The 12,139-nt window shown below is 40.8% G+C and overlaps 1 protein-coding gene across 5 annotated transcripts in view; it reads right to left on the bottom strand.

Annotated features, from left to right (window-relative positions):
- TMEM268 (transmembrane protein 268) overlaps positions 1 to 12,139 on the bottom strand; it is a 33,215-nt gene that overhangs the window by 7,096 nt on the left and 13,980 nt on the right. For 4 of the 5 annotated variants that reach the window (XM_007474527.3, XM_001368053.3, XM_056812021.1 and 1 more), the window contains 5 exons: positions 10,456 to 10,563; positions 7,796 to 7,945; positions 3,683 to 3,793; positions 2,548 to 2,628; positions 336 to 530 (listed from right to left, as the gene is read on the bottom strand). In XM_007474527.3, coding sequence (XP_007474589.1) covers positions 336 to 530; positions 2,548 to 2,628; positions 3,683 to 3,793; positions 7,796 to 7,945; positions 10,456 to 10,563 — 645 coding nt within the window. The remainder of the gene's footprint in view (positions 1 to 335; positions 531 to 2,547; positions 2,629 to 3,682; positions 3,794 to 7,795; positions 7,946 to 10,455; positions 10,564 to 12,139) is intronic. The other variant, XM_056812023.1, reaches the window with a different exon arrangement.

Here is a 12,139-nt window from a genome sequence, read left to right as displayed (position 1 = left end):
ATAAGTAAATTCCTTGGCGGCCATTGTTCAATATTACATAAATCCTGTAGCCACATTTTTAACCATTACAGTGCTCATAACCTCTCCCAGAAGCCTAAAAATTTTCCCATTACACTTCTATGTGCCACACACTGTGCTAGGTATTTTTTACAAATATCTTACCTTTTATCCCTCCCTCCCCCAAAAGAGGCAAAATAAATCTATACTTAATACTTAATGCCATCAATAATCCAAGGGTTTTTGTGTTCTCAAGGCCATGACTCTGAGAGGTAAACACTTAACTACCCTCCAATGGGGTGTCTGACTCCAAATAGTCTGAGAAAGATGGTCATTACCTCTGGTGCAGCATCTGGAATGAGATGGTGCAGCTCCATCCGAGTGACCACTCCCTTGCTTGGCTCCGTTCCTCCATGGGGCAGCAGAGGAGATTCCTCCAGCAGTCGCTCACTATCTTCTTCCTGATCCTGAGCAGGGCTCACCACCGTCTCCACCACCACTTGGAATTGGTTCAGGCGGTGTCTTAGCACTGACTGCAGAGAAAGTCATAGTGTGCCTGGGCCAGATCCTGACCTAGAGGGTCTTCAAAGAAGTCCCAATAAGAGTAGCTGGGTAGATACATCTAGATTTGTGATCCTGGTCAAGTCACTTAAATATCTAACTAGCCCTTAGCCATTTTTCTGCCTGAGAGAGGGGGGGGGGGGGAGAAAGAGACAGAGGGGGAAGGATGAGGAAGAGAGAGAGGGGAGACAGGCAGAAAAGAGAGAGAGAGGAGGGAGACAGACAGAAAGAAAGAGACATACACAGAAAAAAGTGAAAGAGGGAGGGAAACAGAGGAGACAGAGGAAAGAGACAGCGACAGAGTCAGAAAGAGAGACAGAGAAGAAGACAGAGAGAAGAAGGGAGAGAGGGGGATAGAGAGGGAGAGACGGAGAGAGGGAGGGTTTAAGGGAAAAAAAAGGTCCCCATTGCTCACTTGCCCCACAACTGAGTGAGGCCAGAAAGCACAAGAGTAGCTGGCCAAAACCCTGCCTGCCCTTGTCTACATTCTGGAAGCAGAATGACTGGCACATACTGACCAGCTATCTGAGTTAGCAGCAGTATGGTCAAGTGGGCAGGCCACAGGGATTGGGAATCACAAGAACTAGTTGCCCTAAGTTGAACCAGTTGTGTGCTCTTAAATAAATCACTGAACTCCTAGGTTTATTAAAATGAAACAAAATTCATAAAATGAAGTTGGGCTGGACTGTTCTGCCTTCCTGACAAGATTGCTATGATCAAAAAAGAAGGAAAAAATAGATATAAGGATATTTTGAAGGGTTAAAGCATTAGAGGAATGCTAGTTATTATAATTTATTCTAGCTGTCAGAAGCCATGTAAAATAAGTACAAATAACTTTAAGCTAGTCTCTTTCCCAATGAATTACATAGATGCATATTGAAAAGGTATATCAGCAATGAAAATTTAAAGTTGGAAATACTGAATTCCTAAGCCAGGAGGGCCCTTAGGGATCAGATAATTCAATCCCTTCATTTTGAATTTGAGAAAATTGAGCCATAAGGTGATGGAAGGATTCTCCCAAAGTCACACAACAAGTTGGGACAGAGCTAGAACTAGAACTTAATCCTTTTAAAATGGTCTTACATGAGTTAAACGCATAGCTAGGCTGGTCCCTCTGGTGTGATATTAAGCTAGGGCCTCTGTATCCACTGAGTGGGTTCTTGGGCAATTCTCCACCTTTCAATGTCAAATGAACACCTCTCAAAAATTAAGTACTTGAGGGGCAGCTGGGTAGCTCAGTGGATTGAGAGCTAGCCCTAGAGACCGGAGGGCCTAGGTTCAAATCTGGCCTCAGACACTTCCCAGCTGTGTGACCCTGGGCAAGTCACTTGACCCCCATTGCCTAGCCCTTACCGCTCTTCTGCCTTGGAGCCAATACACAGTAATGACTCCAAGATGGAAGGTAAGGGTTTAAAAAAAAAAAACTAAGTACTTGGGGGCAGCTGGGTGTCTTAGTGGATGGAGCACCAGACCAGGTTCAAATCTGACCCCAGACACTTCCTAGATAGGCAAGTCACTTAACCCCTGTTGCCAAGCCCTAACCACTCTTCTGCCTTGGAACCATTACTTAGTATTGATTCTAAGACAGAAAGAACGTAAGAGTTAAAAAAAAAATTAAGGATGTGCCTTGATTGCCTCAAAGGTCTCTTCCAGCTTTAAATCTCTGATCCAATGATCATCTATTGAGATGTCCAGATCACAGATTTAGAATTGGAAGTGACATTCAATGTCATCTAATCCAACTCCCTCAGCTGAGAAAACTGAGGTACCTACAGAGGGGATGGAATTTGCCCAAAGTCACATGAGTGACTTTTAATTGGCAATGTTGGGCTTTGAATCCAGGTCCTCTCTCTTGACTTTCCCATTACAGGGCACTGCCTTGATAGCTAAGGATGCTTTTCAATCCCAATGTGGTATCTTTGCTTCTCTACTCAATTCAGAATCATCCCAGAGAAGTCAGTCATTCAGGCTACCCTACAGGTTGGTTACCTCTTCATTGGTCTTCAGTTCTCGGATACAGTCAGATAAGGACTGGAGACAGCTCTCTAAGTGGAAGTAAACAAACCAAAGCTAGAGAGGACAAAAGAGAGAAGAAAACATCAACTTGGCTCTTGGCTCCTGTTTCCCACTCACCCGCTATTCTTCTTTTGCATTGTCTTCATTTCAATATTGAAAGCAGACCTTCTACAGGAAGACTTTTCTGTTTCACTGTGCTATCCATAGCAGGAACACACCATTCTGTTCCCTCTCTGTGTACTGCTCTATAATTAAGTCTAATTTTTCTGGCAAGTAGAAAACTTGCTTTTCATAAAAGTGAAAAATATCCAACCCTGTTGGTGAAGGATTTTCCTCTCCTACCATTAAATTAGTAAGCATCCTGCTAATTAAAAAAGAATCAGGAACATCAATTGATGCAAAAATAATTATAATTTTACTTTGAAATAAGGATGCTCATTCTATATTTTCATTTAACTTATGGATTTAAAAAATGCACCGCATCAATGGCTACAATTTGGTCATTCAAAATTGTTTTAAATTTGGGTCCTCTTAATGTTGAAAGAAAAGACTTGCTTTGAAACAGTTCATCTGCCCTTAGGATGATGTATTGACATGCAGTTAATGGAAGGGACCTTGGCATAGTGAATAGAGAACTAGACTTGGGATTGGGAAATCCAGGGTTCAGATCCTACAGCCACCACTGACCAGCCATGTAACCATGGGTTGAATACGGCCAATCTCTCTGAGTCTCAGTTTCCTCCTCTGTAAAAATGATGAGGATAGACTCAATTATCCATGAAGTCTTTTCTAGTTCTAGATCCCTGAACCTATCAAGTGAATTGAACCACTTCATTTTACAGATGAAAAAACCAAGGCTCTGAGCCACTAAGTGATTGACTCAAGATAATAAAAGCACTAAACATCAAGGCCAGCAAACGAACCCCAAACCCTACAATTCCAAATCCAGGTATCTTTTCTGGTCTTCAAAACTCATCTTTAGATCTGCTTCAAGGAAAAGAAGTAGATCCATATTCCTTGACCCTTTCTCCTTTGGAGGAGAAGCCCTTTCTTGTCTTCCCTGACAGAGACCTGATCTACTAGGATGAATCATTCAGAGGAGTGATACCTGCAGCACCATCTGGCAGCCTTCCACCTCGCCAGTCACTCCCAGGAGCATGTGGTATGGCATCAGTGTTTCATTGGCAGCTGCCAACCGGAGGTCTGTGTTCATGTTTGCCTGCAAAGTCAACAAGGGATAAAGCAGGGTGTTCTTGTCTCGGGGTAGCTCTCAAACCACACTAATAACCAACCCCATTTTAACATGACCTGTGATTATATAGATTCTCATAGGAACCATGATAAAAGATAAAAGAGATAAAAGAAGCCCAGAAAAAAACAACACAACAAGGAGGCTAAGAGGTAAAGTAATGCCTCCCTACCATCTTCTTTCTACCTTCCCCCCTGTCTTACCCAGCTCCCCTAGCAGCCACCTCTCCACCCCAATCTATCCTTCCCATACTGTGGTCAGAATGATCATTCTTCTACATAGATCTACCAGGAGATTCCTCCTCTCTTCCCTAATGCCCATTGCAGAAGCATATTCAAAATCTCCTTTTTCAGTTTCCCTATTAATATTAATAAAAATATTTCTCTCTAAAACCCTTACCAGATTTCTGGGAAAAGCCCTTAGGAAAAGCAGGTGATAGGTCAAGAACAAAATTACATGTTTCTTAGGGAAATGGAGAAAGGGTAGCATCAAACTCTTTAAGAAAAGGGATGCTTGTAATGCAAACACCAACAACATGGTAATAGGTTCTGATCAAGAATACATGTAATACCCGATGAAATTGCTCGTTGGTTGTGGGAAGGGGAGGGGGAGGGGACAGAGGGAAATAATGAGATTATTGTAACCAAGAAATAATGTTCTAAATTGACTAAATAAATTAATTAAAAAAAAAAAAAGAAAAGGGATGCCTGGTCTACTGTGCCCATTAACTCCCCATTCAAGTGATTGGTGCTAGAACCCTCCCTTCTCCATCGAGAAAAGATTAAGATATATGGAAGGAGAACAGGTCTCTGGGTTTAATTCTAGGAGTGAAGGGAAGTTGTCCAGGAGGAAATAATAGGACATGGTTAATCAACAATTCTAGATTCTTAACATGAACTGTCTTTTTAAATAATGTGATCTTTTTTCCCTTTCAGATTTCTATAATATTATTCCAAAGACTTATTGGGACAGAGTCATGTCAGAAGGCATGAGAGACTATAGGCAGCTAAGTGGTACAGTGCAAAGAGTGTGGGACCTGAAACTGGGGAAACGAGTCCCAATCCAGCCTCAGATAATAGCTATGTAGTTTTGTACAAGTTACTTTGCCTCAATTTCTTCATCTGTAAATTGTACATAACAATAACATCACCATCCAAGGGTGTTTACAAGGTTCAAATGAATTAATATATGTAAACCAGTTTATAAATACTGGCTAATATATTACAATGCCAGTTTAGACATCTTTCTCCAAGCCAGAAAATGTTTAGCTATAGATTAATGATCAATTCAATAAGAGTTGTTTCCGGCAGATCTGAGACTAAAAATATACAGTTTATGTTTAGATAGGCAGATATGCATGTATGCATGCATACAGAGATATGCATATATTATATACATATATAAAACTCATATATATATATATATATTATTTTCTCATCAATAGTATCAAGTAAACTCTATGGCCTAATTATGAAGGCCCTGCATGCTGTGGAACTACCATTCATTTATTCCTTTTGCTACATATTACTCAATTATAGAATATTCTACAGGAAGTATTATTCCTCTTCCTATATATTCCAAGATAAATGGACTTACTGTCTTCAGAGCACATGGTGCTCCCCAACATCTTTGTATTTTTTCATATCATTCTATTATGTTTGCTATGTCCTTCCTTCTCTTCTTTACCTATTAAATTGCTACCCATCCTCATCTAAATCACATTCACATGTTCCCATCTCCAAGGAGTCTTCTTGGATCTCCCAGTTTGCAAAGACTTTCCTCTTTAGACATCACTGTAAAGATTAAAATTTAGGGAAACTGAGGCAGGTAGAAATTAGTTTCTCTCTGCAAGGAGTATTATATTTTTTAGAGGTTTATTAAAGGTTAAGGATTAAAGAAAATACAGGATAAGAAAACATGTGCCTAGGCCAGCGAGGCCTAGACAAGATAATCTCACATCATGGAAGAGATGCCTCTGCTCCAAAACGGAAGTCCAAAAAGAGAGTGAGCCTATTCACAACCAGGTTTAAATACCTTCTCAATCTCGGCCCACGTGAGAATTCAGTGAGATTACAGGGCATTCTGGGGATTGAAGTCCTGGATTCGTGTCTATTTTTTACATCACTTAGACATTTTGTTTGGTTATTCTCTGATGTACTATAAACTACATGTTGTCATTACCTACCTATACACTGTCTATCTCCGACTGTCTCTGTCTGCCTGTCTGTTTGTCTCTCCATCATCCCCCCTGAGCATCAGATTACAGTCCAAGCAACCTGAATTTGAATCCTGGCTCCAGGACTGGGTGACCTCAGAGAAGTCATTTAACCTAACTTTAGATTTCCCACCTACAAGTGAGGGAATTGGGCTACATGATCCTGAAGGTCCTTTCGAGGCCCAAACAATTGCTGACAGACTATAAACCTATTAAGGGTAGAGATCAGGCCTACCTCAAACTTGGCATCTCTCCCAGCTCCTACCACATTAGATATTTAATAAATATTACTGGTAGAGTTTTGTATTGTTTTGTTTTAAACTCTTACCTTCCATCTTAAAATCAGTACTATGTTTTAGTTTTGGTTCCAAGGCAGAAGAGTAGTAAGAGCTGGGCAAATGCAGGTTAAGTGACTTGCCCAGGTTCACACGCTAGGAAGCATCTGAGGCCAGATTTGCATCCAGATGCTCCCTTCTCTAGCCTTGTTCTCAATCAAGCTACCTAGCTTCCCCCTAATATTACTGACTGCTAAATAAATATGCACTAACTGATCCCCCCTATCCAGCAGTTATAAGGAATGCCACCATATTTTACTTTAGGTATACAACAGATTAGGAGAAGCATGACATATAGCCAAAGAATAAGTTCAGCTGTATTTTTTTTTAATTTTTTAAAATATTTTTTAAAACCCTCACCTTCCATTTTAGAATCAATACTGTGTATTGGTTTGAAGGCAGAAGAGTGGTAAGGGCTAAGCAATGGGGGTTAAGGGTTAAGGGACTTGCCCAGGGTCACACAGTTGGGAAGTATCTGAGACCAGATTTGAACCTAGGACTTCCTGTCTCTAGGCCTGGCTCTCAGTCCACTGAGCTACCCAGCTGCCCCCATGTATTTTTTTTTTAGTTACAAATATTTAATTGTATTTCTTTTTAAATTTGAAAAGATTTATTTAATTGATTAATTTATATTATTTTTCCCATGGTTACAAGATTTATATTCTTTCCCTCCTCTCCACCCACCCCCCCTCCTGTAGCCAACGCACAGTTCCACTGGGTTTTACATGTGTCTTTGGTCAAGACCTATTTCCATATTATTGATATTTGCACTAGGGTGATTATTTAGAGTCTACATCCCCTATCATATCCCTCTTGACCTATGTGATATCCGCTGTATTTTTTTTTTTAAGCTCTTACCTTCCATCTTGAAATTAACATTGTGGATTGATTCCAAGATGGAAGAGCAGTGAGGGCTATGCAAATGGGGTTAAGTGACTTGCCCAGGGTCACATAGCTGGGAAGTGTCTGAGGACACATTTGAACCCAGGGTAACTCTAGTCCTGGCTCTCAATCCATTAAGCCACTTGGAAGAGAGCTTAACAATTCAACTCAAAAAATACTTGCAAAATACTATGGTGCTAGGCTCTATAGCAGACATAGAAAAGACCTGAGGGGAAAGGAGTGAACATCTGAGTGGCTCAGTGGATAAAGTGCCAGACCTAGAGATGGGAGGTCCTGGGTTCAAATGTGGCCTCAGACATTTCCTAACTATGTAATCCTGAGCAAGTCACAACCCCATTTGCCTAGCCCTTGTCCTTCTGCCTTAGAACCAATACATAGTATTGATTCCAAAATGGAAGGTAAAGGTTTAAAAATTATAATAATAAAATTAAAATTAAAAGCCTGAGGGTTGTATTTTCCATGCCCTTTAGAGAGGAAGGATTATAAGCAATATTCACTTTACAGAAGGATCTCCCTTACCTTCCTTTGGTGCCTATCAAAGATGAAAATGAGAATGACAGTAGCTAACACAGTGCCTAGGGTCACAAGAACCACAGCTGCCCAGTGTCTTCCCAAAGAAAACATCTGGCTGGTGGAATACAGATTGGCCCACATTGCTATGTAGAAAACCTGGAGGAACACAAAGACATCATGTACTCAAGTAACCAGAAGACAAATAAACCAGGAAAAAAATAATCATAATAACTGGTATTCACAGAGTACTTTAAAGCAATGGTTCTCAAAGGGATTGCCCCAGGGGGTCACGAGTTGCATAGAACTTACACATAATTATATACAACTATGCAGGCCTGCTGCCTCTCTTGTAGCCTGCCTCAACTCAGAGCAAAGAATAATACCATTTAGTGAGCAAAAATAAAAAAAAATTTTGAGAACTAGAGCAGCTAGGAAGCACAGTGGATACAGCACCAGAGTCAAAAAGACTCATCTTCCTTAGTTCAAATCTATCCTCAGACACTTACTGTGTGCCCTTGGGCCAGTCACTTAACCCTGTCTGCCTCAGTTTCCTCATCTGTCAAATAAGCGGGAGAAGAAAATGGCAAAGCATTCTAGTATCTCTGCCCAGAAACCCCAAATGGGTCACAAAAAATCGGACACAACAACAAAACTGTTGTAAAGTTTGCAAAATTCTTTATATGTGTAAAATCTCATTTGAGCCTGATGACTTCCCTAGGAGATGGAGCCCAGGTATGATTATTCTCATTTCACAGATAAGGAAACTGAAGCTAGTGTCAGACTGGGGCATGGGGCTCCTTCTGTCAAAGAGCCATTAGCTCTTTTCTCTACCCATGTATCACACTGCCCCTCGTCCATAAAAATTCACCCTAAGAAGAAGGCTAGTTACTGTTTTTCATGGCACCGTCTTCTTCAATTAAGCCTAAAAGGCAATCCTAAAAAGAAATGTACAGCTACTGAAACATGAAAGGGGAGGGAGCCTACCAACACATGAGCAGAGGAAGTACCTTTGTCCCTGCTGTTCCCAGCTCAGTATCTCACACACCAAAAAGCAAGTCTCCTGGCAAGCATCCAAAGGATTATTTTGGCAATAAGATAAGAATGATACAGTGACAAAAACAATGGATTAGGAGTCAGTGGACCTGGCTTCCAATTCCACCTCACCTCTGCCACTCACTGCCTCCATGATTGTGGGCAAGACCATTAACCCCTTTAGGTTTACTTGTAAAATGAAGGGGTAAGGCAAGGTCCTGATGCCATTAAATCTATGAACCTTTTGGCCTAAAATCTCATCACTATTGGTGCCACCTCCAATGAGACAGGCAAAACCCCTCTGTAACTTAACAGATCCTTTTCTTGGGCCAAGAATCCATCTCTCATGGGTCAACCTGAGGATTAGTCTACAATCTGGCCAGGTTGGTCCTCAACTGACAGTATGGGAGAGTAGATAGATAAAGCACTGGACTTAGAGTCAAGAAGACTTGGGTTCAAATTACACCTCTGTATACCCCAGAGGGAATAATTTCATTTCCCCAGACCTCAGTTTTCTAACTCTTTTTTAAAACCCTTACCTTCCATTTTAGAATCAATACTATATATTGGTTCCAAGGCAAAAGAATAGTAAGGGCTAGAGAATGGGGTTAAGTGACTTGTCCAGGGTCACAGAACCAGGAAGTATCTAATATCAGATTTAAATCCAGGATCTCCTTTCTCCAGGGCTGGCTCTCTATCAACTGAGCCACCTACCTGTTCCCTCAGTTTCCTAAATCTAAAATAAGGCTGTACTCAATGACTTCTAAAATAACTTTTGGCTTTAAGTCTATGTTCCTATGATCCATCATATGGAACAAAATTAGGACTTTTCCATCTAGGGAGAATTTGCCTGAGCTTAGACTCCATCAGCACAGCAATCAAGAACCTAAGGTTACCTATTTTCCATGACAAGGCATAAAGATTTGCCAGATCCAGGACCTGGAATGCCAAGGATCCAAGTCTACAAAATCTTGTATATATACATATATGAGTGTGTATGTGTGTGTGTATACATACATACATATATATATATATATATAAAAGTAGTGACAGAGGAACACAAATTAGTTCAATGTAGTTAAAAGTTCCCCCTTCTAGAGTTGGAAGCAGGTACTTTTAGTATAACTAAAAGGATACCCAGCAGCTTTATACTGCAGGACATAGAAGGTAGAGTTATCTGTTATTTCTGACAAGCTATTCAAGAGGAACACATATGTAGAAAATTTAAAAAGCTAAACAAATGTTGTCATGAATAAAAACACAACGTAGTAAGAGAAAGAACACTGAGCTTGGAATCAGAATCACAAGGGTAGTTTCCCTACCTTCTCTCAACCTCCTTTCCCACTCCAAATGCAAGGCCATTTTGCCTCAGGGATTGCCTGCCTCAAGATCTCAAGGCTGGATTTCCCCTCTGTCATAAATCCCCTAGCTGAGTGCAAGCATCCCCTAGCTAGGAAAGAGCAAGGTACCTTCCCAAGACTTCTAAAGTCACTTCAACAAGCTCTATGGAAGCCCTATTGAATTCAATAATGTCTATTTCAGATATGCCTCCCTTTAGCATATGATACTAGTCTCTTCAAAAAAGAAACTAAAACAAGTCTAGGGGCAGCCAGAGAACAGACATGAATCCTTACCACAGCAATGGCTAGCTGGAAAGGCCTGGAGTTATAGAACACAAATCTTCTCACTTGGGGATCCAAGACGGCGGTCTCAATTAGACTCTTGTACTGCTCTGTAGGCACCTATTCAGCAACCCAAAAGAGAAACCATGTTTTACTTCTGCCTGGGAGACAGCTCCTCCCCCTCCTGGTCTGGGAACAGCCAAGAGCATCATTTATCTGACTCTATACCACCACAGGGAATGGCAGATGCTGGAAAGAACAGGAGTGGGCTGGGACACTTTAGGGCTTATTTACCTTGCAAAGTAGATGTCTCCCCTGCCTATTTTTAGATTTAATCACCAGAAGTGTATACACCCTATTTTATCCTTAAGCGGGAGATGTGATATTTAAAAGAGTGGGAGCCATAAACTGTAATAATTAAAATAGTTGAGGTTGTAAACTGTAGTGAGTAAAATAGTGGAAGATATAAATTGTAGTAGATATAAGAGTGGGTGAGTAAATTGTGACCACAGAAAATATGTTTTCACTACAGTGTCTTGTTTTAAATCAAATATAAGGTGGTCGCCAGGGAAATATTCCCAATTATGAATATACCCAAGTCAACTGGGTTTTATAGAGACTTTAATTAATAATACAATGAGGAATCAAAGAAAGAGAGAAAGAGAAAAAAAGGAAATAATGAGAAAAGGATAGACTGGCCCAGGGTAGCCCTGGCCAACCCAGGCCTAAATCCTAAAAGAAAAGATCAGTCAGTCAGTTATCACTCACCATAAGATCTGTTCAAGTGAGGATTCTGGGGGACAGAGTCTCCCCAGAGGGAGTTCCAGCCAGAGTCAGCCTCCCTTGAGAGACCTCCTTAGAGATTGTCCTTCAAGAGATTCTTCTCAAGAGGCCCTCCTTAGAGCCGGTCTCTCCAGAGAGATTTTAAGACCTCTCTTTTCAGTCTGTCTTTTTTCTTATATAGCGGGTTTTCTCCTATGTTACCTCCCCTAAGTTCTTCCATCTACCAATCACAGTAGACGTTTTCCAAAGGACAGCCCATTCTGAATTCACATTTTGTTATCACCTTCTTAATTCACATCTTGCTCTCACCTTTTCTGGGTAGACTAAAACTTATGAGTAATTCATATCAGGAAAGCTCTGAGTAAGTTTTCACCTCTTTGCTCCTTGTAAGTTCACAAGTTGCCTGACCTTTTATAGGTACTTAGCACCCCTTTCTAAAAATAGGCATGGCTTAAGTATGGGTTTAAGTACTTTTTCATTGTTTAGCAAGGAGTTTTTTCCCCTAAAGCAGTCTTAAGTACAGGTGGAGTAGAGGTCCTCCCATTTCTGATCCAAGTAGAGTTCTCACATTTTAAATGGGGAATGTTCCCAGTAGGGAATTGTTCCAATGAAGAATTCCCCAATGGGGAAATTTTTAACATTCACAAGTCTGAGAAATTTTAAGATTCATAGAGAGGTCTGTGACCCATGTGTGTGAAAGTGGGTGATGAATCAGAAATGAGTGATTGCCCCCTGGGCAGTCCCAAGCAAAGCTAAAGCTACAATTGGTCCACGTAAAGTGGAAGGAATGCACAGGAAGTGACACAAAGAAGCGTCTTTAAAAGCAGTTGCAACTTCCTGTGAGAGGAAGTTCTTTGGAATTTGGAGTTCAAGTTCCATTTGGAGTTTGAGTTGGAGGCTGGTGAAGGATTTG

The sequence above is a fragment of the Monodelphis domestica genome, chromosome 1, assembly GCF_027887165.1.
Source record: "Monodelphis domestica isolate mMonDom1 chromosome 1, mMonDom1.pri, whole genome shotgun sequence".
NCBI lineage: Eukaryota > Metazoa > Chordata > Mammalia > Didelphimorphia > Didelphidae > Monodelphis > Monodelphis domestica.
Note: the sequence above shows the minus strand (reverse complement) of the source record. Positions and strands in the feature narration are given on the sequence as shown.